Raw genomic sequence first — 24,967 nt, forward strand, 5'->3', positions numbered from 1 at the left:
TTTTTCGTCTTTCAAATTGATTGTAACCAATCCCTGTAAGCCAAGTCTCGTTCGAGTGAAGCTTGACGTACACTTTCCGAAAACCAAGGATTATATCGTTTACGGGTTGACCGAACACGAAGCGGAATACAAAAGTCGTGTATCGTTTTAATGTGTGCGTTGAAGAAAGCGATGGCACCGTCCGGGTTTTCAATTTCATAAAATTGATTCCAGGGAATGGATAACAAAGCGTTTTCCAAAGTTTGGGAATCAAAATGCGTATAGTCACGATACGTGCAACGGTCAGAAGGTCGAGATATGTCACAGTCAATTGACGCAAAGATGAGATCGTGCTGTGATAATGCCGGGAAACTTACTTGGCCGAATTTTAAAACCTTCTCGCTGTTATTTGTTATCAACAGATCAAGTTGAGAGCACCCTTCATTGTGATAAAAAGTCGGTTCTTCGCTCACGAATGACAGTGAATGATTCAAGAGCATCGATTCAAAACGTGCACGTTTTGTACTAGGACGAAGCATATCAGTGTTAAAGTCTCCTACCAGAAAAATTGTCTCATAGCGAACAGCGAAATCATCCAGTTTTTCTGCTAAAAAGGATGAGCAATCGTTATCGGGAGGACTGTATACCGTCAAAAGCAATATCTTTTGGCCGTTTATTCGGAACTCTAAAGCCAAACATTCAGTTTTATCCATTGAATTTTCCACTAAGGCCGTGTTGAAAACCTTGGAACAGATTAGATGTTTTCTATAGTAAACAGCTATTCCTCCACCGCGCCGATAACCCCTGTCGTTTCTCGCAACCGAAAACCCAGGGATTCCGATACTACTGTCACTAATTTTTGAAGTCAACCACGATTCGGTGAAGCACGCAATCTCGATTTTGGAACAAGACAAAAGAGACCGAATTTCGTCAAGCTTGTCTACATTACGTGCACAAAGGCTTTGAGCGTTCCCGTGACAAATGTTTAGCTTTCCAGATAATAGAGCAGCATTCAGTACCGCTCCAGGAATGTTCGTTGAGGTGTGATTCTGTGGTGGAACCATCAAGTATAATAAGGGAAACAATTTTTAGTGGGCTGCATAGTGTCGAAGGATTTTACAATAATTATCTCTGTCATAAATTTACAATAATTATCTCTGTCGTGTCAACAATTCACAATACAAATAATTTTAACATCATAAACAAAAACTTCAAAAAGTGAACGAACAAAAAATTAATAATAGTACTGACATATAGTTACGAATACTTATTTAAGTCATCTACGGATTTTATCACGATGGGTGGTGCACCAGCAGCAGTCCTCACGTAGACGATCCCTTGTTTAGTGTACACTGACGCTAGCTTACCCGCCTTCTTCAGATGTAGAGCCGCCGACTTCAGTTTGCGTGCTTCGGAGGTAAGACTCTCGTTGATGTACACACGGCGATCGGAATCCCATCCAATGTGCCTTAGATTAAGGTCGCGTTTTCGTAGGTAGGCACTGTAGAACTCGTCCCGTGATGTCTTCAATGCAAACTCGACCACTATAAGGCTGTTGCTGTTAAATTTGCCGTTGTATTTCATACGCCTGATCACCGCTGGGACGTTAGAGATGTCTTTTACTGTTAACTGTTTACCGATTTCCTTCAGTGTCAAATTTAAATCTTCGTCGGGTTTGTAAGGAATACCGCTTATGATAAGCTCGCTTCGGTTTTCCAGTGCACCAATTTTATCTGTCATACCATTCATTTGATTGCTTAGCGATTCCAGTGCAGTGTCGTGGTGTTGAAATTTTACGGCACATTCTTCACGAACGGATTTTAAATCGGTTTTAAGTTCAGTTTTAACGGCATCGATTTTGTTGTTTACGTCTTTAATTTCACTCCGTACCGAGTCAATCAAACTCTTGGTTTCCGCAAACTGTTGCATCATGGTCTTCATCATACCTTCAAGAGAAAACGAATCGGTACTGACATTATCCCAGCTTTGGTCATCGGTCCGCTGGCGCTTTTTCGTTAACGAATTGCCGCTCCCAGCAGCAGGAGGAGTGCGCTGTAAGTTTGCCATTGCGTGTGTAAACAAACAAGCAGCGTACACTGATTTTGCACTGACACTATTGATACTACCGAGCCGGTATACAAAAACAATGGAGGATTGATGAACGGTTTGTTCGTGGATTTGCGAAGCAAAATTTCAGCTTATTAGTCGCGGTACACACTGTATAACATGAACTGTACTGAGCTCAGACACTCCGAAACGAGCTAGAGAACTTTCGATTTTGTACGTACGGTGGAACTTCACTTTTGAAGCAGTTTAATTTGCTTCTGTTATCGACACATACTCGCGTCGCGTTGTCGTGTTTGGTGTTTCGTCGCGTTGTCGTGTTTGCGAACAAGACGTGTTCAGTCGTCTCGATCTCGTCTGGGCAGCCAGGACATACAGGGGATGTCGCGTGGCCGAACCTGTGGAGGTACCATCTGAAGCACCCGTGGCCTGGGAGGAATTGCGTCAGGCCGAAGTTCACTTCTCCGTGAGGTCTATCTAACCAACTCGAGACCCTAGGTATGAGCCGATGTGTCCACCTGCCCTTGGTTGAGCTGTCCCACTCTTGTTGCCATCTGCGTAGAGAAACAAATTCGTCTGAAACATAACATTAGTGTATGTTTACATGTATGTGTTTTTCAAAAATGGGTTGGTTTTCATGAATCTCAAATGTAGTTAATTAAGTGTTGGGGTTTTGAGAGATCCTTACTTAATGCAGTCACAGTTCTAACAAAAAGACGCTTCTATCATTCTTATTTGTTGAATACTTACTCTGCATTTCTTTCTGTGAACGTTATTTTTCAAAAAGACGACCGTAGAAGTGTTTATCATGCAATTTTCAACAGTAAATGAAAACGTAATGAGTTTCTCTAAATTCCTACATTGCGAATCTCAATAGTGAGCTTTATTTGCTAACGTAAAACTTGTAGCCTTTGTAACGAGTTTAATAAACATCCTTGCAACAACAAAATGCAAAACAGAAATAATTCACAATCAGCTTTGATCTAAATGGATACACACAGCATTGACTTTGAGTCAATACCAAACACTACCACAACTGCAACTGCAGCCAAGTTATCATGTTTCGTTTTTACTGATCTGATTATTGCCTATACTGGTTTCTGGGTTGGCTTCTGCGTTGGTTTCGTCCCTCGGAACGGTACTGGTCTCCGGTCGAGCTACACTGATCGGGGCCGCTGGGGAAACAGCAGAACCGAATCCCACCATGTCACTTGGATCCACCGGACGTTCCGGAATGTCGTTCAGCACATGGGTCCTCGCCTGCACGGCCAGTTCCGCTTTGTAGTGATCCAGATCTGCTTCCGTCATTGAGTCACGGCGGTCTGTTTCCTGTGCGGGATGGAACAAACATGTGCTGTTAGTTTCATCTTGTTAGGATTTCAGAAGAATCGTTACAAAAGCAAGCATGCAGTTTACAGGACACAAAACAAAGCCAAAAATTACCCGTAGGAAGTTCCTTAAGTCAACCTCACCGTCCTGGTTGGTGACCTTTATAACCAGAATACCACTCTGATGATGCTTCTTTCGATGCCGGCTTAAAATTGACGGGGCTCCAATCTATGACAGCCGTAATAAACCAAAAGCATTTTTTATATATTTTAACACTCACAAAATGCAACACACATAGCACAAACAAGCAAGCACATGAAAGCATTTTACAGTTATTTTGAGTTCATCAAATGGACATGTGCCACTCAGCATCTATCCAACTCACCTCGTCGGTCACAACGCTGAGGGTCGGTTGGGAAATGTTCTTGGAAGGATTCAGCTTCGGAGCGCTGTCAGCCCGTTTTGAGTTGAGCGATTGGTCGGATTCTTTGCCGTCCTTCCGAAGATATGTATGCGATACCTTGTGATTGATTTCCAGTGCCGACTTCAACAAATCCACCTTCAGGATCAGCAGGAGTGAGAAAAGCAAAATGTTTCAATGCATTATTTCGATTTAGTATTGGCCTATTGTCGAATTTAAATTTGTGATTTTCTCGGAAGGTTACCTTCGAAGCGCTGCCACCGCCTTTGGGCACACGAACGAACTCGATGTTATAACTGCTGCGTCTTCTGGAAAGGGAATCGTTGACGTCGCCCTGGAAAATTAGGCAGATTGAGTAATCGAACATTAGGAATTATCGCTCGCATGAAATTTTAACGATTCGCAGAAGGCTCTTTTCATTCCTCAGCTCGATATTTGTGCCATGGAGGGAGCAAAGTGTTGCCACGGTACTCATGACAATCGAAATGCTGATTTTCAAACCAATTAATTCGTTGATTTGAATGATCTGAGAAATGTTAATTTAATTACTCCTAACAATGCTTAATATATAGACACCAAACTATTTCCAAGATATGCTAATGCTACTAACATCATTTTCATCGGGTTACCCGTGATTGTGGTGATTCATGAACTCCGCCGCTCTTTGTTATTTATGACTCCCACCATATGAAGCAAATTAACCACTGCTGCATCTCAAACATTCGCAGTCGCCCTAGGTACAATGGCTGGCTCGCCGTTCGTTGAAGTGCGAATTTAATATGTCGTAAACACATGCTACAAATGATTTAGGGAACCGCGAACATCTTTCAGTAACATGATCAATTATCTCTCTACTCTCGCTACACTCGAAGCCATCGCAGAAGTGCTCGGTTCCGGGTAGCAGAACTGCACTTTATTAGTGTGTTTATTATCACACCGAAGCAGATGTTTAGAAATGCATTTAATTCTAACCTGACACTTATGAATATCAGGTTTGTAGAACATCATTGGTATTGTGTGTTTTCTATGAAACACACCTAGAAAAAACCCAGTGATTTTTCACCTTAAAATTAAAAATAATGATAGGGACCGCCGTGACTTGAACGGAGAATCATTGGATCACAAAATACGCCCGTTAATCGATTGAGCTACAGAAGCACTTATCTGCTTAGCTGGTAAAAGGAGCATTGAAATTATATATGAGTTATATAAGTTATGTATGATGGCTGTAACGTAAGCAAGTAGAGTCTGTGACTGTTGACGACTACCAAATGCAAATATCCGCGAAGCAATTGAAGCCGTTTAAAATAGTTGAACTTCTCACCGTTGGCAATCTCTTACTCGGCAAAATCGAATTTAATAAATTTCCCTTGAAAAAGGCCATCAAAAACGGCCGAAACGTCGAGCAATTTAAGAATTAAATCGTTTGTCTAGTGATTTGGGGCTGAGAAAGCCGTCAATACTTATACTATACTAGCCGACCCGTCGAACTTCGTCTCGCCCAAAAATCATTTGTTCGAGTTTATGTTCGAGTATTTGTTCGAGTCGTCGGACAGCAGAATTGTGGTTAATGTTTCTCTCCAATATTTCTCAGATTCCTTAACCTACAATCAACAGAATTCGACATACATTCGCTTTAGCTCAAAAATTAATGTGAAAATGTGAAATACTTTTGTTGAACAAAAATTGAGCAAATGCACAGATTGCCATCTCATCCTTTAAGTCAATGCACTGAACAGAGATCCCTCTCTAATGGCTTCGACAAAATAGTCGTTTTATCTTCCAGATGTGATTCTTATACTTATATAAATTTTATACAATGTTGAAGTGTTTCTCCTCTAGAGTTTTTCATTCGGTAATGTAGAATATATTTACAATTTGTATTTAGCCCAAGTAACCAAAAGTTTGTAAAAAAAGATTTGGCTTAAGCTGCAGGTTGGCGGTTCAATGCATAGGACGCTGGTCTTACAAGCCAGTTGTCGTATGTTCGAGCCCCGACCTGGAAGGATTCTTGGTGTCAGTAGAATCCATAGTACTAGCCATGCAATGATTCTGTACACTAAAAATCGGCTGCGAAGTCTGTTGAAACAGAAAGGCCAAATTCCACAAAAGGAATGTAATGCCAAGACATTGCTTTGCTTTGCATACATAGCATTCTGAACAGTCCGTTTTTAAGGAATTACCCATACCTGAACGTTCACCCGACGCAACAGAACAATTTTTGAAACAATTCCTTGTACAGCTTTTAAACATCGAGAAAGTTTTCGCAAAACTTGTTCTGTACGTTTAAGTTGCCAAAAAGTGCCACGCGTACTTTAGAGCTCTAGTAAAGTGGATATTTTTAGGTGCTAAGCAACTTTTAGTGGCTTGAAGAGACGATGCACACATTTTAAGTAGATATTGATCTTACCAATTGGAACATTCTTTTCAGAATATGAAATAGTGTCCATCCATCTTGAATATTAATATCTAATTGCCACTTATAGTGTGCGCTTCGTATAATCTAAATTATTGGAAAGCAAAATACAAGGATAATCTTTTAGTTTGACTTTAGCGCTCCTACAGCACAATCTTTTTATTGATTAGCAATGACCGATATTATTCATCAGACTCCATTACACACAATCCATCAACTGGTGAACGATATCAGAACTTTTCCTCCTGCCTACAGCAGTTTTTCTAGAACAGTCAAATGCATTCCGCCATCAAACAAACACTTTTCATGAAACTGTGCTGATTTCGCTCTTAGCAACGAGGTTTCGAGCAAATCTGATATAAAAACCAGGTTCGAGACTGACTCGATCTTCAGTTCAACAACGTTGAACCTTACACTCAAAACGATACACCTAAACTACAGTACAGATTAGTTACATTAAACATTCTGCCACACAAATATTATGAAATAACCAGTATAGTTCCTTATGATAAAATAATGGTGGTTCTGAAAAGAACCTTTTATGAAGGCGTTCGTGATGGAGAGTGACGAGTTGAGTTCAAATTCCGATGGATACCATTGACTTCCGATGGATACCGCTGACTTCCGTCTTCTATTTCCAGGATGACCTGTTGTACGTGAATGCGAAACTGGTATGTGTTCTGTTGGAGTCTCCTGCTTCTTCCGCTTGTGGTAACAAGCTTTGTATTTCGCTCTGAGATTCCTCGATAATGAACACGATGACAACGACAGCCAAATTCAAAATGAATGGCTTCTGAGCCGGTGCTATGCATTTTATATAGCAAATCTGTAGAAAGTTTACTACAAACTACAACTGGTTGAAAAATGAGCCGTATACAGTATAGTGAAGTAAAATTTCGCATAATTTTTTGGGTATAAAATTATTGTTTTAAATAGCACCTTAGAGAATTTTGATGTCGATTATTTCATTTCGGATTTCAATATTTTAGTAAAAAAACGGCACGGGATTAATTTCTGGAATCCCAGAAGAGCCAAATTGTATAATTTTTTTAAGATATTAAACACTGATTGGATATAAACGATTTTAAACAATGTTGCGAATTTAGAATTTTGGAAATTGCAATTGAAACTGATCAAATTATCTTAGATTTGCACTACACTGATAATTTTAATTTTCGATTTACAAAGAAGCAATCTTTATAGTTCGTTAGGTAACATTTAGAGCCTTTAGAAAGGCTTATTTGGCATAATGTTCCACATTGTTGTCCATTTTCCGTTGTTTTTTTCTCCAATGCAAACGACCACCAACAGGATGATGTAATCGATCTTCTTCGAAGGGAAACTGGCTCTGCTACCTGAGCATTTGAGGTTTTGTACAACGCTAAAGGTCTGCTCTTATTATTGACGACTGGTCCACCTGACGATCGAAGTCCAAATGCAAGCACGACCTAAGCGTTTGAGACTTTATACCACGCAAAAGGTCTGCTTTCATTGCCAACTGCTCCACCTGACGACTGAAGTTTAAATGAGAGCATGACTCGTGCGTTTGAGGTTTGATACCACGCAAAAGGTCTGCTCTTATTATTGACGACTGCTCCACCTGACGATTGAAGTTCAAATGAAAGCACGACCTAAGCGTTTGAGGTTTTTAACCATGCAGAAGGTGCACTCTCCGAAGCTGCTGGTAGATTAAATCATTCCCACGACGTCCGCTTCCATTCAACGCACAAGAAGAAATGATCGATTTTCGACCACGGTTCCCCTTTTATACGCAGTTGGTTGAAGATATGTGCCTGACTACCTTAAAATCGTTGTCCTTGCGCGAAAAACCCAAGCGAAAGTAAAGAGTTTTCCGCGTTGTTTTCAAATTTTGAGAAAACCTAATTTTTGAGTTGTTTATGGTTATCTCACACTGTTCAAAATTCTATCCTAAATTTCTGATTATATTTTTGATGAAATAGTGAATCAGGAATCAGAACAAATTGGCTCAAATGGCACGTTCCCCTTGATATTTGGAGATTTGTGCCTTGCCATCAATTTGTTTTTAGCATCATTTTCCCGATATATAAGAGGGAAGGATTGAAATGAAATGGTAAGGGTTGGACTAGGAGGATGGGAAAAATTGACGACACAAAAACACATAAAAGCAGAAGTAAATTCTGCACCCCTAAGGGATGCTGAACAATCTGCTGAGGATCACATTTAGTGGAAGCAGAAGGAAATTCTGAACCTCTACGAGGTCCCGAACAGTCTGCTGTTAATAAAACCTCCAACCCCCGAGAGGATTTAGAGATCTTACAAAAGCGACACCATTCTCGGAAGAATGCAGAACGACTCGCAGTATGTACGAGCAGAAGTAAATTCGGTACCCCCAAAGGATGCCAAACAATCTGCTAAACCCTATTTAAGGTGAATACAGAAGGGATTCATTCACTCCAGGAAGAACGATGAACCCTTCTGACTATAGCTCCTTACCACATTGGGTGAGAAACGAGAGAATATCCTTCAATTTTAGCTCCGCATACACAGACTCAACCATGTATGGAGAACCAAAAACCCGGATACGTAGCTGCGTCAATGCGGGACAGTTACATATCAGATGATATGAAATACCATAATCGCATTCACACAAATCACACGAATAATACTCAGCACGTTGAATAGTAGCCATGTGATAATTGAGTTTGCAATGTCCAGTCAGAGCTCTGACCAGAATACTGCAATGATACTTGGAGAAATGCAGTAGACACTTTAACATTTTCAGATTTAAATCTGGTAGAAATGCTTTTGTCTGAGCGCAAGTTTGCAAGCTGCGCCAGTAAGACGGTATGCACAAGATAATGCTTCTTGTTTTAGGAACACATGTAGTGGTTTAATACACAGTAGCGCCTTTAGAGCAGCATTAGGAGTTGTCGTGAATGCTCCTGTCATCGCCATTAGGACCATCCTTTGGAGATGATTTAGCTTCGACTGAACTGTCGCGACTTCTCCTTTCTGCCACCATACAAGACAACCATATGCTAAAATTGGTCTAACGATAGTTGTGTAGATCCAATGAATATATCTGGGTTTGAGTCCCCATGATTTTCTAAAAGCTCGTCTGCATTGGCCGAAAGCCATGCAAGCTCTTTCAATCCTGAAGTCAATGTGAGCAGACCAATTCAGTTTTGAGTCAAGAATAACCCCGACGTATTTAACTTGATCGACCACAGTGACCTCTGAACCAAAGAACTGCAACGGACGAGCTCCTGTAATTATCCTACGATGAGTGAAAAGCACCATTGATGTTGTGCCCGGATTCACAGATAATCCAACCTGACAACACCATTGTTCAACAGATCGCAGGGCTTGCTGCATTAAATCAAAGAGAGTGTTAATGCTTATACCGGTCATCAATATATGATAATCGTCGGCAAAACCATAAGTCGGAAATCCAAGGTTATTAGGTTTCCTTAACAAACCATCAGCGACTAGGTTCCATAAAAGTGGGGATAGTACACCACCTTGAGGACACCCACAGACACTCAGCTTTCTAATCTCTGCTTGCCGAAGCGATGAACAAAGAAGTCGATTGCTAAGCATTGCGTGTATCCAGTAAGGGAAAAACCCAAGATATTCCGTTCACGACTGCAATGTTTAACCTCCTGCAGCCATTCAGCCATCGGTACGGAAATACACCTTGACTTAGGAGTTCCTATTTTTGTGGCCTTTTACGACATGGAACAGGAAACCAGTGGATCAATTCTTGGTAAAAAATAATTCCGCCGGATGCCACACGGCTTACCTGTTTGGTGGACTTATACCATCGGTACAGGTGGACCGTAGCGTTATTCTTAGCCAGTTGGGAAACCGCTACCGACACTACACGGCTATTTAGGCTGCTCAGAGAGGGAAGTTGACATTGATGGTCAACTTCCATGGATGGCCGAAAAACCCAAGCGAAGTAAAGAGTTTTCCGCGTTGTTTTCAAATTTTGAGAAAACCTAATTTTTGAGTTGTTTATGGTTATCTCACACTGTTCAAAATTTTATCCTAAATTTCTGATCATATTTTTGATGAAATAGTGAAAGAATTATGTTTCTGCCATTAATACAAGTCGAGATATTCACGATTAAGTTCTGCCCATTCTTCCATATGGCTAATTTTGAAAAGGCACCCCATAGTAAAGTAAGTCGTATTCACGACAAAATTGAATATTTCAGGTGACTTAATTTCTCATACTATGTAATTCATAAAGACCTAATTTGTCAAATGACGGAAAATTTCATTTGTAATGACTTAATGTTGGAATAGCTTGAATTTTACTGGTTTCGACTGTAACTTGCATTCTGCTAGCAGGTGCGACTGTATGAATTTAAATGCACCTTTTACCAACCAAGCAGATGTATGCTTCTGTGGCTCAGTCGATTAACAGACGTACTTGCGATCCAATGATTCTCGGTTCAAGTCGCGGCGGTTGCTATCAGTATTCTTTTTTTTATTTCAACGAATTTCATCTCATGGAGTCTTAGACACAATATTAAATGTTCTTCCACGTGAATTTGCGTGAACAGCGATGCTCCATTATTAGATGTAAAATCACACGGATTTTTTTTAGTGTGATGCAATAATTTTGATACCCAAGAATCACATGAATCAAGTATGCATGTGAAATCTTCACACAAAACAACTCGTTGCGCGCCAAACATTTTTTTCAACAATCTACTATTCTTTCCTTCATTCCCAGTCGTCCAAGAACTTCTGTGAAAACAGGTCTTAAGATCTACACGAACATTCAGCAGTTCATGTATAGTTTTTCGATGCTACTCATAGTCGTGGAGCTACAACTCCAGGTAGTTTTTGGATATCCTAGAGCAATAACAATTGTCCTACTGATTGCATGTGGTATCACGAATATTACCCGAGAACGATAAGTTCGTTAATGCACTTTGTTACACTGGTAGATCTCAAGGCCTGAACTACAGGTAGTTTTTAAATGGATCATAGGTTACGTTGGTAGACCCTAAGGCCTTTTCCGAGGAGCTTTTGGATGGACAAGTTCTTCTACAGATCTTATCACAGTATGTCAATTTTCTGTAAATAGTACTACGAGTACATACCGCACTCAATAGTCTTATAAAAGTGATTGTATACAATATTTGCTGTCCAGATAATTCTTGGATATTCACGATCTTATTTAGATTCTTTGAAACTAAACAATTCATTAATATACATTTCACAATATTCAATTCTCTGGAGCATGTTAGATTGTTTTGTAATGTGTATATCAATTGAGATTTCCTTCATTATGCATAACCTTTTTTACGCGATCATCACGTAAATTAAATTAAAACTCACATTTTTTCAAATAAAACGCGAAAAAAAGTCGCGTAACTGTATTATAACGTTTGATACACTTTTGTGAAATAGTGACTGTGAAAATAGTGACCTTGTGAGAGTGTAATGACGTGACATATTATAATTGAGCGGTACAACAACAGTACTATTAGTGACAATATTCTACTTACTGCTCCAACCACAAAAAACTAGTAAAAAAATGATGTTTGGGGTCGTTTCAAAATCCAAGATTGCGGCTTCCGGTTTATTGATATTGCTTAAAAACCAGGATTGATGAGTAGATAACGGAAAAGGAGGTGGTTCTGCGTTCCAAGATGACGATTTCCGGTACTCCTTGAAAGTTATTGCCGTATTCCTTGAACTTGGTATTTTTTAAAAACACTAGACCGGAAGTCACCACATTGAATTTTGAAACGAGCTCAAACATCTTTTATTGGTATCCAATCTGTTCCGAAAATCCCTTTATTTTAAGGGTTTTCAAATCATATCAATAAACCGAACGCTGTTATCTTGAAATTCGTTACGACACCATACATAGTTTTCCGGTACACCGAAACGTCCATTTACGAACTAAACGGGGGTTTGTAAAAAGAGGTCGTTAGTAAAAATAGTTTATGTTTACGAATTTACTTCGTAAGAAAAGTTTTGTGTAATGAATGTGGAAACCGCCCATCGTGTGGTTATTTTCGAAACGGATGTGAAGAGTAAGTGCAAGAAAATGAAGTTTGCGTTCGTTTCCAAATCCTAGATGGCGGCTTCCGGTTTATTGATATTGCTTAAAACTCAAACTAACAATATGGGTATTTTCGGAACGTAATTGATGAGTAGATGTCGAAAAACGATGTTTGAGGTGGTTCTGAAATTCAAGATGGCGAATTCCCGTTTCTTGATATTCCTTTAAAAGCCTTACAATGTGAGTATTTTTGGAACGAGATTGATGAGTAGATTTCGAAAAACGATGTTTGAGGTGGTTCAATAAATTCTTTCCAAATATACCCATATTCTAAGGGTTTTCCAGAAATATCGATAAACTGGAAGTAATAATAATAATAATAATAATAATAATAATAATAATAATAATAATAATAATAATAATAATAATAATAATAATAATAATAATAATAATAATAATAATAATAATAATAATAATAATAATAATAATAATAATAATAATAATAATAATAATAATAATAATAATAATAATAATAATAATAATAATAATAATAAATCCGTATCTCATCTAAAAGAGTTCTCAAAGAATATCAGTAAGCCGGAAGTCGCCATATTGGATTCCAAAACGACCTCAAACATCGTTTTTATGGCACCTACACATCAAATCCTTTCCGAAAATACCCATACTGTAAGGGATTTCAAAGAATATCAATCAATCGGAAGTCGCCAACTTGGATTTCCAAAATATCTCAAACACAATTTTCTGGAACCTACTCTTTGAACCCGTTACAAAAATACCCATATTGTAGAAGTTTCCATGGAATATAAATCAGCTGGAAATCGTTCTCATTGTATGCCAAAACCTCTTTGTACGAAGTAGGTTCGTAAGAAAAGATTACGCTATTTGGAACTTGGTTCGTAAAAAGAGTTACGTAAAAAGAGGTAACGTAAAAAAAGATGTTCGCCTTTGCCATTTTTTGTTTCTATCCAATAAAATAAAGAAAATTTATGTTTTTCTACTGTTTCATAAAAGAACCCCCTTAATGCTTGACGTTTTACTTTGATAAATTCCTGGTTCATCTATATTTTTCTTAAAGGCTAACGGCACGAAGTTGTCATCGTCAATTCTGTAGTCCATTCACTATGAACAAAAGGCTGCTGGCTTCGTTCCAAGATTAATGTTCTATTTTTGGGTCCATTCCAGCAAAGTTGTACTCTCAAAGAATATTCACCAAACCAATATAACTCGAAAGGCTGACTGATATGAAGAGAAAAATCGCTTCATACGATTCATTCTATTCTGAAATTTGATCATCCCTTAAACACCTTGATGTTGACTAGAAGCAATTGTTTTGCGATGAAATGTGAAAAATACCTTAAAATTAGACCTCCAACAAAAGGCGGAAAAGGTATTTTTCACCGAAAAGAAAACAATTAGAAAGTTCGAGATCTTTGAAAAAAAACCTGTTTTAATCCACATTTCTCATTAACATTTCATTACAAATCGAAGCACGTTCCAATGGAGTTTTTGACAATGTTTTTGTGGCCTGGCCTACAAGCTTAAATAGTTACGAGGTCTGCTTTGAAAATGTCGTACTTATCTGTGTTATAAATTTTATGATGATTCAATATTTTTACCAACATATAATAAGTTCAGCGAAAAAAAAAACTTTTCTATTGAAATGTTGATTATAGTGAGAGAAAGATGCTGTTATATAAGAAATTCAAAAGAAATGAGTAGTAATACCTTTCAAGCAGCATAATGAAACATGCTTTGTGATTGGATTGTTATTGTTGTAATTATTGTCAATATAACCGTTTGTAATCACCGCCGATGAATTCGGTTGTGTTTTGAAGACGTTGTAAGTTTTCGTTCTCCCGTACACGCTATACGACACAGAACAAAGCCCGCGGTGTGCTTCGTTCGCAAAGGCGATGGTGTTTTCTGTTTCCGTTCCAGCACGTAGGGTATAGTGTTATAATATGACCCTTTTAAAAATATATTCAGAAATTTCTTAGCAAATTTATATGTTTTCTTCGACGATGAGAGTGCAATACGACTGATAATCATAATTTATAATGATTTTGTAGAAGTGATGAAAATTGATTGATATAAATTCATTTTTCAAAATTACTTCACTCTCAGTTTTTCCGTTTACTTTAGACATAATGCTTTAGCATCCGTATATGTCTGATAGCTAATCAATGCACAGTGTGAAAAAAAAACAGGAAACCCGCAAAGAAATCGGGAACCATGGAAAAAGGCAACAAACAAGAGTGTTTCTTATATAAAACAATCCAAGAAATGCAATGGAATGGTTTTCAATGGCCGCACCAATCGCCATCCTGCTCGTTTTACCCCATATGGCCAGCAGTTTTTGGGGTTTCCTGTAGTATTTGTTCTGTAACTTGAAAAGTGCGGTCTGCTAAAATAGCTTGATTTTATGTGAAAATGTCTAGAGAATCGAATGGTCGCACGAAACGTTTCGGAGGCTATTTTACCCCATTTCCTCCATTTCATAATATCTTATTGTAAATCGTCCTTAAATCTCGGTAAAACTTATTGGCAGTTTACTAAATCTAGCTTATCCTGTGTAAAAAAGTCTGTAGAATCGAATGCCAGAACTTATACTGGCCGCACGAAACGTTTTGGTGGCTATTTCACCCCAATTCCTCCGATAAGTAAAATTTTCATCTAAATCACCCTTAAGTCTTAAGCGAACCACGTTGAAAGCATACGAAAACTATCTTATATTATGAAAAAAGTCTGGCGAATCGAATGAAAGAACCTACACTGGCCGCACGAAACGATCTGGTGACTATTTTACCCCATTTCTCTATTTCATGATATCTTATTGTAAATCGTTATTTTTTTCAAAAATCTGCGATGGAACCAAAAACAAAATCTGTGCACATTTCCCATAACATCATTGCAAATCGGAATAATTTTTGCGAGCAGAGAAAAAAACAAAAAAAGGTTTTAAAACCCACAGTCGGAAAGACATTTTCACTGTATTTTTACTAGCAATTTGAAGACTGTTAGAGGCTCTTCGTCAGCCTGTGATCGATTACAGAAATCTGTGAAAATCTGAGTCATATTTTAAATATACATATGTAAAACACAGGGACACTTTACAATACATTCCCCTGCCGATGTGTACCGGTTTTGCATCGTCATTTTGTATGACGGTTTGAATGTTTTGAACTGTAACTCATCGTCTTATAATTTCGGAACCGGAAGTCGGATATGAATGAAATTGTACACTATCTTTTGAAACAAATAGAGCTTTAATTTGAATCAAGATTTGTGAAAATCGGTTGCTGAGAAATCGAAGTGAGTTCCGGTTGTTGAGTTTTGCTTCACTATTATCGGTGCTTTCAAAACCGGAAACGGCGGACCAGTAGTCCTAAGGTAAGTTTCTATATCCTCCATCTAACAAGATCTGCCAACTAGATGAATTCACCAGTAAGTTTAACGAAAATTTGCACCACGTTTTGCTATCACTTTTGAAAAAATGCTCATTAAAATGAAAATTTTTCATTTATCGCGCCGTAATACCGGAACCAGTGTTCGGATCTGGATCATCTTTTCGGGGACTTTTAAAAATGTCGAGACCTTTCAGTTACATCTTAGTTTGTGAAAATCAATAGGTAAATTTCCGAATAAATTGAGTGCGCATTTTCTCATAAATTTGCACCTATTACCTTGTAATTCTGGAACCAGAAGTCGGATAAAGATGAAACTCAATAACAGGCTATGGGACCATAAGACCTTTCGTTTGAATCTGAGTTTGTGAAAATCGATGAAGCCTTCTCTGAGAAAATTAGGTGACATTGTTTGTCACATACTCACAGACATTTTGTGATATCGACGAACTGAGTCGAATTTATATACTCGGGTCTCGGTTCAAAAGTCGGTTTTCACAGTGATTACATAACCTTTCTATATGAGAAAGGCAAAAAAGAGAATGTAGAAATACAAACACCTCTTTTGGCAGGCTATCTGCACCTGTGGAAAGTGAAATGAACTTTTCGATACAACAAGCTTCATGAATGAAGAAATTTTCACATTTTAATACCTTCCAAACACGTAGCCGAACGAAAAGTCACATTTTTGATAGCATTATGATTGATGCCACTATTCTAAAAGCGTATGAGACTAATTTGTTTCATTTTGTTTCCACGATTATGAAACCAACGAACTTTTGAGTCGTGATATCAGAAGGACAAAAGAGAAAGTAAAGCATGGAAATGAAATGATCAGGAATAAGATAAAAATTAAAATCATGTACCAGCGACGATAGTGCAAGCTCTTGTAGATAAATTAAAGCGCATATACCAATCTTTCCCCTGAAAACCTCCAATAATTAATCGAATGTAAAACTGAGAAAAATACACGTATAAAACAGGTCTGCAAATGCTAGTTTTTATCCGATTCAAACTTGAAATTTCACATCAACAAGATCGTATTCGTCCTGTTCGTTAGTATGCCAAAGAAGTTCCCTTTTCCTGTGAGCTACATTCGCAAACTGTTTTTCAGGTTGTCCCAACCATATACAGTTGGTTACCATCCTAATTCCTTTCAAATCGTGCTATTTTGCAGTAAACTGAAAAAAATACTTCGAGACCAATTTGGAAGTTAAAGCAGGACGAAATATGAAATTCTTCTAATGAAAAACAATTCTCTTTCCACTCAACCATCGAATTCCAGAACTGTGGTGGATGGCAGTAGCCAGAGTAACCTCCCCGGTTGGGCTAGTAGTTCCAGTCAGTGAAGGGGAAAAGTTTTCTTTCATTTTCTCGGAGCAAATTTGCTTCTTCAGATGCTACATGATGCTGTCTCAAATTTTACCCACGGAGCCCTACAAAAGCCTTGTTGACTTGCTGGTTGTTATATCTTTGTTGGCAATACTTTTTGTATAACGAAGCACGAAATCCTTTGAGCATTCCAGAATAAATTTCGGCGTGTGATACCATTTTGCCGGCTGGCTTGTTTTCTGCCGCCTGAACAGCTTTTCTTTTTTCTCCTTTCCTTTTTAAGCGGCACATTTACCGAGAATTTTTCGCCGAAAGATGTACGATGCCGTCTTAGAATCGAATTTAAAAAGTTCATAATTCTCCCTTTCCTTGCTCAACAGGAGCGTGTCAAAAACCGTCAATGGAAAAGTTTTTCACATTTGTGCCAAAATTTGTTCATCCCCTTTTTTTTATTTACCGGCAGGTTTTCCGGCTACTGCTGGGAACTTACCCGAGAGCCTCTCGGCAGTGACGTTAGCGAACCAATTTGGTTGTATTTGATCATCAGGGAAAGACGCTCCTGGGACATCGAGGTGCCCTGATCTTTGGTTTTCGGTTCTTCGGCATCTTTGTTCTCCGTCAGCTTATCTGTTTCGCCATTTTCCGCATCCTCCTCGATTTCCTGCGGAAGAGATGATACGGTTATATATGTGTAATTAAATTTGAATTTTGTTATGTTAAATTGAAGTATGTTGATTGGATAACAATTATGATAAGGCTTTAGCAATAATTTTCGATGAATGATAGAATTTATATCAACAAAACAACGTGAGGAAATTGATAGCTTAGCAAATACAGCATACAAATCAGACTTCACATGCTTTGATTTGGATGAAACTTGATAGATATCTTCAGTAAAGCAAACCATTTATTTTGCATGGTCCAACTCACCAATTCAACTCAACACTGACTTTGAAAACGAAAGCATTTTTGCATGAACCTTCGTAGGAAAACGTCATAAAACCGTTATTTGTACACAAGTTGTAGAAAATCAATTGATCATTTAAAAAAAAAATCTCGCGTTAAACAAAATATTGTTCGTGCTAAAATAACGTAAGAATGCGCTGTTTAAACAAGTTGCATCATCAAAACCGAAGAAATGCAGAAATTCATGCAGCCCACCTGGGTTCGATTCCCAGTCCCTGCGCACACAGGGTTTTCTGACACGAAGAAGCGAATGACCTGAAGGTTGAAGCCTCTATAATTGAAACAGAAAACGAGCCTAGCCTTGTTAAAATCTGCTTGGTTATCTCTGAGAAATGGAGCGGTACAAAAACAATGCGTGTTGTCGCTTAAGTCACTTATTTAATTATATCTCCAGAACTAAAAATGACAGCCATTTGATCTTCGAACTTGAACAACGGTCCAATAGTATCTTTCAAACGAGTCTAGACTTTTTTTTAATAACTATTTATTGGAATATGAGGTAACATTAAATTATTAAGATTTAAATTAGGTGTTCAGCCACAAGTGGTGACTTTTCAGCCCTATTATATATATGATTTGGTTATTACCATGCAGACATCATTTGCTTCCGCAAGTCTGTGATTTTTGTGTAGCGAAAATTCTAAACCTACTTGTATTGTGTAATGGGGAAAAGGAACTTATATACTAACATACTAACAAATACAGAGAGCGAATCGATTCAATTGAAGATTGCACCGATTTTTGTCGGAATTTGCTTATAATATTATGTGACATTACATCTAATGGTTCTATATTTGTGAGTCTGTGTAACTCATTTGTACTAAACCAGGGAGGACGCTTCATTTTCAGAATTTTATTCTGAATCCTTTGAAGCGTTTTCTTCCTGGTGGAACAAAAACTTGACCAAATTGGTACTGCATAAAGCAGGACTGGTCTGAAAATTTGTTTATAAATTAATAATTTGTTCTTTAGACAGAGCTTAGAATTTCAGTTCATAAGAGGATATAAACATTTAATATATTTATTACACTTTGCCTGGATTCCTTCAATGTGATCCTTGAAAGTGAGTTTTTTGTCATACGTTAAACCTAAGTATTTTACTTGATCAGACCATGTCAATTCCAAGCCATTTAATTCGAATATTTGATTATTGTTTGGTTTAAGAAAAGAAGTTCTTGGCTTATGAGGAAAAATTAATTGCGTTTTTGCTGCATTTGGTTTAATTTTCCATTTTGACAAATAATCACTAAAAATATTTAAGCTTCTTTGTAGGCGACTGCAGATGACTCTTAGATTTCTACCTGTGGCTAACAGACTTGTGTCGTCACAGAATAGCGATTTCTGACAACCAACGGGCAGATTTGGAAGATCAGAAGTGAAAATATTATACAAGATTGGAACCGCTCGAACCCTGCGGAACACCTGCTCGTATGGGTAGCAATTCAGATTTACAATTCTGATAACTAACCTGAAGAGTGCGATCAGTTAAATAATTTTGAATCATTTTGATCAAATTAATAGGAAACTGAAAATCAGACATTTTTGCTATTAAACCTTTGTGCTTTTTCTATGTCTAGAGGAGCAACTCCAGTGGATAACCCAGAAGATTTATTTGCTTTTATTATGTTCGTTGATGAGTAGTTGAATGTTCATGACGAAATCCAAACTGCTCTGGTAAAAACATTCCCATTTATATGAGACAAGATAATTTTTTCAAAAAGTTTACTGACAGCTGGATAGGTCGATAACTTGATGTTTCTGCTAGGTTTTTATCAGGTTTGAGGATAGGAATTACTTTAGCGTTTTTCCATCTTTTTGGGAAGAAAGCTAATGAAAAATACTTGTTGAAAATTTTAACCAAGAGTCTCAAGGCAACATCGGGAAGATTTTTAATAAAAATATTAAAGATTCCATCATTACCAGGAGCCTTCATGTTTTTAGGTTTCCTAATAATTGACTAAATTTCATCAAAATTCGTCATCAAAATGTCATCTTGTAATAACACTTGAGTTGAAATATGATCATATTTCAGTGAGACTTCATTTTCAACAGGACTCACAACATTCAAATTAAAATTGTGGACACTCTCGAACTGCTGAACAAGAATTTAATTTAGTTCGAGCTTTGGGAACTGAAAGCTATACTTCGATAATGTAATGATTAAAATTATCAATTGCTGTGTCGATGTCCGCAGAATTTTCTAAAACAGTTTCATGATCCACATGAGTTTTTGAAAATCGCCTTTAAAGAAATTTGATTGTTCGCCGGTGCATTGGAATGACAAATATTCTCCAGCGATGAAATAAATTCCATGAATGGTTTCAACTTCGATTCCCAAGCTTTCAATAACTATTGAAATAAGGTAAAATTCGATGTTAAATTTGCCGTTGGACAAAAATGGCAACTCCACCACCCATTCCAGTAAACCTGTCAAATAGATGAACCACATAATGTGGATTACTTTTCAATTTGACATTTGGTTAAAGAAAAGTTTTTGTCACAATGGCAATGTGAATTTTGTGAACTTTGAGAAAATTATAAAATTCATCTTCACTCGATTTCAAAGATCGAACATTCCAATTTACAATATTCAAATAATTATTTAACATCACTGTTAAATTTTAAATTCAATATAATATTATTTGCACATTGCCATCCGATTTGAAATGCTTCAAAAAGTGATGAAGTCTAATTCATTCGGATGATCATTTGAAAAAGTTGATCTTGTAGGTAGATCATTTTAGTTTCAGTTATATCGCCTAAATCAACTTCATTTAAAGAAGCGAATGGCATTGAAGGAATAATGGTAGGTAGAATGCCATTAGAACAGCCATTAGAAGAAGATGATATGGCCGATCTACCTATTAATAAATTGTTTTCGTTAGAAGATAAACTGCAAGGAGGTCCTGTGTTTTGATTATTTACATTAGAAGAATTAAGTGGTAGATTTCTATCTGTTATACTAGCATAACTGACATTAGAAGAAGATGATGACGAGGTCGATCTACCTGTCAATTAATTTTTTTCGTTAGAAGACGAATTGGAAGACGAACCTGTTTTTTTTGTTTTAAATTAGAAGAAATAAGTGCCTTAGAAGAATTAGGCGTGGCATTTGTAACGGTTTTTTGATTTTCAGGTATGTTCTGTGAATTTATGGTCGTTGATTTGACTTGTTGTCTAAGCGAACGAGCGTTTAAATGTTTTTCCGTGACAGGACATTCCAAATAATTGGATTTATGATTTCCATCGCAATTTTATCAATGGTGTCATTCAATACGGAATACTTTGAAGTTGGAAATCATCACCGTCACTGGTGGCATAGATTGTTGTTTCTTTCCAGCACGACAAGCGTCCATTTTGGGAATTTTTGAAGAATTTTCTTCTATGTCGCTACAATCGGATTCAGGAAGAATCTCGTAAATATTGTTAAACGGCATAGGATCAATGGAAGGGAAATCCGTCCGTTGTCTTTTATTTTTACATTCAGATTCTATAAGATCGTGAATGTTATTAGGAAAATGTTGAATAACGGATTGTGATTTATTCCGTATTGAATTATTTTTAGCCTTAGGCTTGTTGCCTTTCCGGTTGGACCCAGACATTTTTGAAACGAATGAAATTTAAAATTATATTAACTAGGCTAAATTAGTCTCGATTAGACTCCTAGTTTGGAAAAATCTTGATAAAGACTGATTTTGTGGTAGTCTTAATAAAGACTGATTAGTTCGAAGAATAGGTCTTTGAATAGTTAGCCTTAAGAAAGGCTGATTAATTTCTTAGTCTTGAAAAAGACTGATTATATTAGAATATCACTCTTGAAAGACTGATTATATCAGCATATTAGAATATCAGCCTTGAGAAAGGCTGACTAATTGATAGTCTTTAAAAAGACTGTTAGTGATTCAGGTAGTCTTGAAAAAGACTGAAGCCTTGAATCAATGAAATTCCAGGAGCCAAGAGCCATACGCGTGCGGTGCGAACGACTGTTCAACACCGACTTAGCGAGTCTAGGCTTGTTAAAATCGGTTTAGTCATCTCCGAGAAAATCGAGAGAAATAAAATAATGCGTTTTGTCGGTTACGTCATTTATACCATTACACCTCCGGAAACAAAAGTCAGCTATTTGATATTCGAGCTTAATCGATGGTGTAATAGGTTCAATCATCTCAGAGAAAATTAAGTGGTAAAAATATCTTTGAAAAGTGCACACACAGACATTTTCCCATCTCGTCGAGCTGAGTCGAATGGTTCAAAATACTATGGATCTCCGAGGCTCCGTTCAAAAATCGGGGTTTCCAGAAATTCTAACACCTTTCTGTAGAGATAGGCAAAAATTATTGCAAGATTTTCTCAAAATTCATAAAACTTCGAGACGTAGTGTTATCTCGAAAAAATATTTTTTTTTAGATAACACTAGATCTTGACGTTCCGTGCATTTCTAAGACGATACAAGAAAATTGCATAACTTTGAAAATTCGCATAAAAAATCCGCACAGTTTTGAGAATTTTCTTTAAAACGGCCACATAACTTCAAATATTCGAATGAAAAGTCGCATAAAAAGAGACTTGAGTGTATTCGATTTGGAAGGATTTTAGTATCAGTAGGATCCACAGTACTAGCCATGCAATGATTCTGTACGCTAAGAATCGGCTGCGAAAACCAAATTCCACGAAAGGAATCTAATGCCAAGACTTTGCTTGGCTTATAAGAGCTATTCTTTGATGGATGAAAAGCTGCGCTTCGAGGAAATTATTCCCAATGTTATCGTAATGTTTTCTTCAGACAAACTGAACTATCTAGATTTTCCAGAAAAAAACGTAAGCATTATATCGGCATTAAAGTAACATTATCGATAATGGCTGTACATTTTATACAAGCACATTATTATCATATCAAGCTAACTATAATGCTACGTAGCTGGAAAGTTTTACGTATTCAAATTTCAAATACACTTCAGTCTTTTTATGCAGGAGATTTATAAATACAATTCGGAAGTTTGCCTAATAAACCGCATATCTAAGGAATATCTTTGTTTGCCGAATATCTTAAAAATTTATGAAGCATCAAGATCTGGTGTAATAACGAACAATGTCTAATTTTCCCTATCTTTCAAATTATTTTATTTTAGCGCAAGGAAAAGCTCTTGAAATCTCATAGTTTTGCTCTCCATCAGGCGTAAAACCTCCTCATCTTTTATATCAGCAGACTAGAGTAATCCAACAGATGCATATATTATAAAATGCTTAATAATAGTTTTCTAACTGAACCTAGCCTTTAAAACAGGAAAGGAAATGATTTTTTTACAGCACTGCGAGACGGGTGAAAATCACATACGTGAGAAAATCGATCAAATATATGCAGATTTAATTCTCAGCATTGAAATGGAAGAAATGAAGATTACGAGAATGAATATCTAAATTTTGGTTCTGTAACAAGTCAGGGTTATCAGTTGGGGGAGGCGGTTCGAGATCAATTAATTTACAATGCTCCTGATAACTGAAAAGGTTATAGGGATGCCTCCAAGACAGACCACGAAGAGCAAACCAAAGAGATTAATTTTGGAATGCAAGTTTTTAATAAGGAGCCCAAACGACAGTACCGTCTTCGAGAATCGAGCAATATGGTACCATTGAGTAATATAATATATGTTTTTGTGATACGGAATACAAATCCTAGCATTTTCGAAGCTTTAGAGATTGTGAATTCGACGTGACCCTTAAATTAAGTTCTGTATCCAACAGGAGTAAAAAAATACGGAACATTTTGATGCGTACGAAATCTTTATTGAATTGAGATTGCACCAACTAAAGAAATAATCCAACTGTTTCTGCAAGAATCTGGCATCTTCCTGTTCTTTAATAAGATGAAATAATCATCACATAGATAATATTACAACCATTTCAATAAAGGACCAATAAATCCAAGCCTATCTTGTTTGTCGAAAATAACCTTGTCGCCGAAGCCATTTAGCGAAATAACCTTGTCGCCGAAAGCCATTTCGCCGAAAAGTTTATTTCGCCGAATGACATTTCGCCGAATGGATCAATTCGCCGAATGCCATTTCGCCGAATCCTGAAATCGTCTTGAAATCGTAATTAGAATTGATTGAAATTGCGAACGAAAGATGATAGCGTTAAAACCCGTTTTGTTGACCTACCATTGTACTTCTTGAATAATGATTGATTCATGAACCTCAGAAAGTAGTTCCCAAGAAAACTTGTTGACTATTAGCTACTAAGCATCAAAGCAATTGCGTAGGTGTATCTACCAGGCAAATGTATTTTCCGTGTATTAAGTGAAAATGAAATAATATTTAATGCGACTACGACCCATCGTTTTGGTTCATGTGCTAACTAAAACAAAGAAACCTTGCTTTGAGTATACCGGGCAAACGAGGCGGTTACAGGTTTGTATGCAAGAGGCCGCCGCATTCGACTTTTGGCGAAATGGCTTTCGGCGATATGACTCGCTCTCAAGGTCATGTATGATCTTAAAAATAATATTCCAAAAGATGAAACGAAGGCGAATTGTATCGTTCAGGCATTGCCGATTAATGGCATGTAAGTATTAGATACGATCTTACAGCACCGAAAACTTTAAACGCGTTTATCTCAGAACCACGTTTTTTGAGCTTGCCGGAAACATAAATCAAGTAAATCTTGACCAATCGATTCAAAAATTTTACCGATTATTCTCGATAGTTATCTCCATTCTCCACAGAGGTACGTAGGGGTTTTTGAAAATTGTGAATATTTTTTTTTATGAACAATTGTGATGAAAAAATGCGGTTTTACCTTATGATCAAAAAAGAACCGGAATTTTCATTTTAAAATTCCCGCGCTTGTCCAATCGGTAAACTTTTATTCTCTCAACGTTGACAACACTTTTATACACATTCTGTCAAATTTTGACGCATATCGTACAATTAGTTGTTTTTTAGCTTCCATACAAAGAAATTGAAAAATTTTCGTGTGGCAATTTTTATAATGGATGAAAATTTAGAACAACGTGCGTGCATCAAATT

General features: G+C 37.2%; 1 protein-coding gene across 5 annotated transcripts in view; it reads right to left on the minus strand.

The window, feature by feature from the left end:
- Positions 1–2,925: 2,925 nt before the first annotated feature.
- LOC131427687 (uncharacterized) overlaps positions 2,926–24,967 on the minus strand; it is a 133,095-nt gene continuing 111,053 nt past the window's right edge. For 4 of the 5 annotated variants that reach the window (XM_058591096.1, XM_058591099.1, XM_058591100.1 and 1 more), the window contains exons 9-13: positions 17,467–17,637; positions 4,038–4,127; positions 3,758–3,931; positions 3,487–3,600; positions 2,926–3,372 (exon numbers count right to left, since the gene is read on the minus strand). In XM_058591096.1, coding sequence (XP_058447079.1) covers positions 3,100–3,372; positions 3,487–3,600; positions 3,758–3,931; positions 4,038–4,127; positions 17,467–17,637 — 822 coding nt within the window. In that variant the 3' untranslated portion in view covers positions 2,926–3,099. The remainder of the gene's footprint in view (positions 3,373–3,486; positions 3,601–3,757; positions 3,932–4,037; positions 4,128–17,466; positions 17,638–24,967) is intronic. The other variant, XM_058591101.1, reaches the window with a different exon arrangement.

This window comes from Malaya genurostris, chromosome 2 (genome assembly GCF_030247185.1).
Source record: "Malaya genurostris strain Urasoe2022 chromosome 2, Malgen_1.1, whole genome shotgun sequence".
Classification (NCBI taxonomy): domain Eukaryota; kingdom Metazoa; phylum Arthropoda; class Insecta; order Diptera; family Culicidae; genus Malaya; species Malaya genurostris.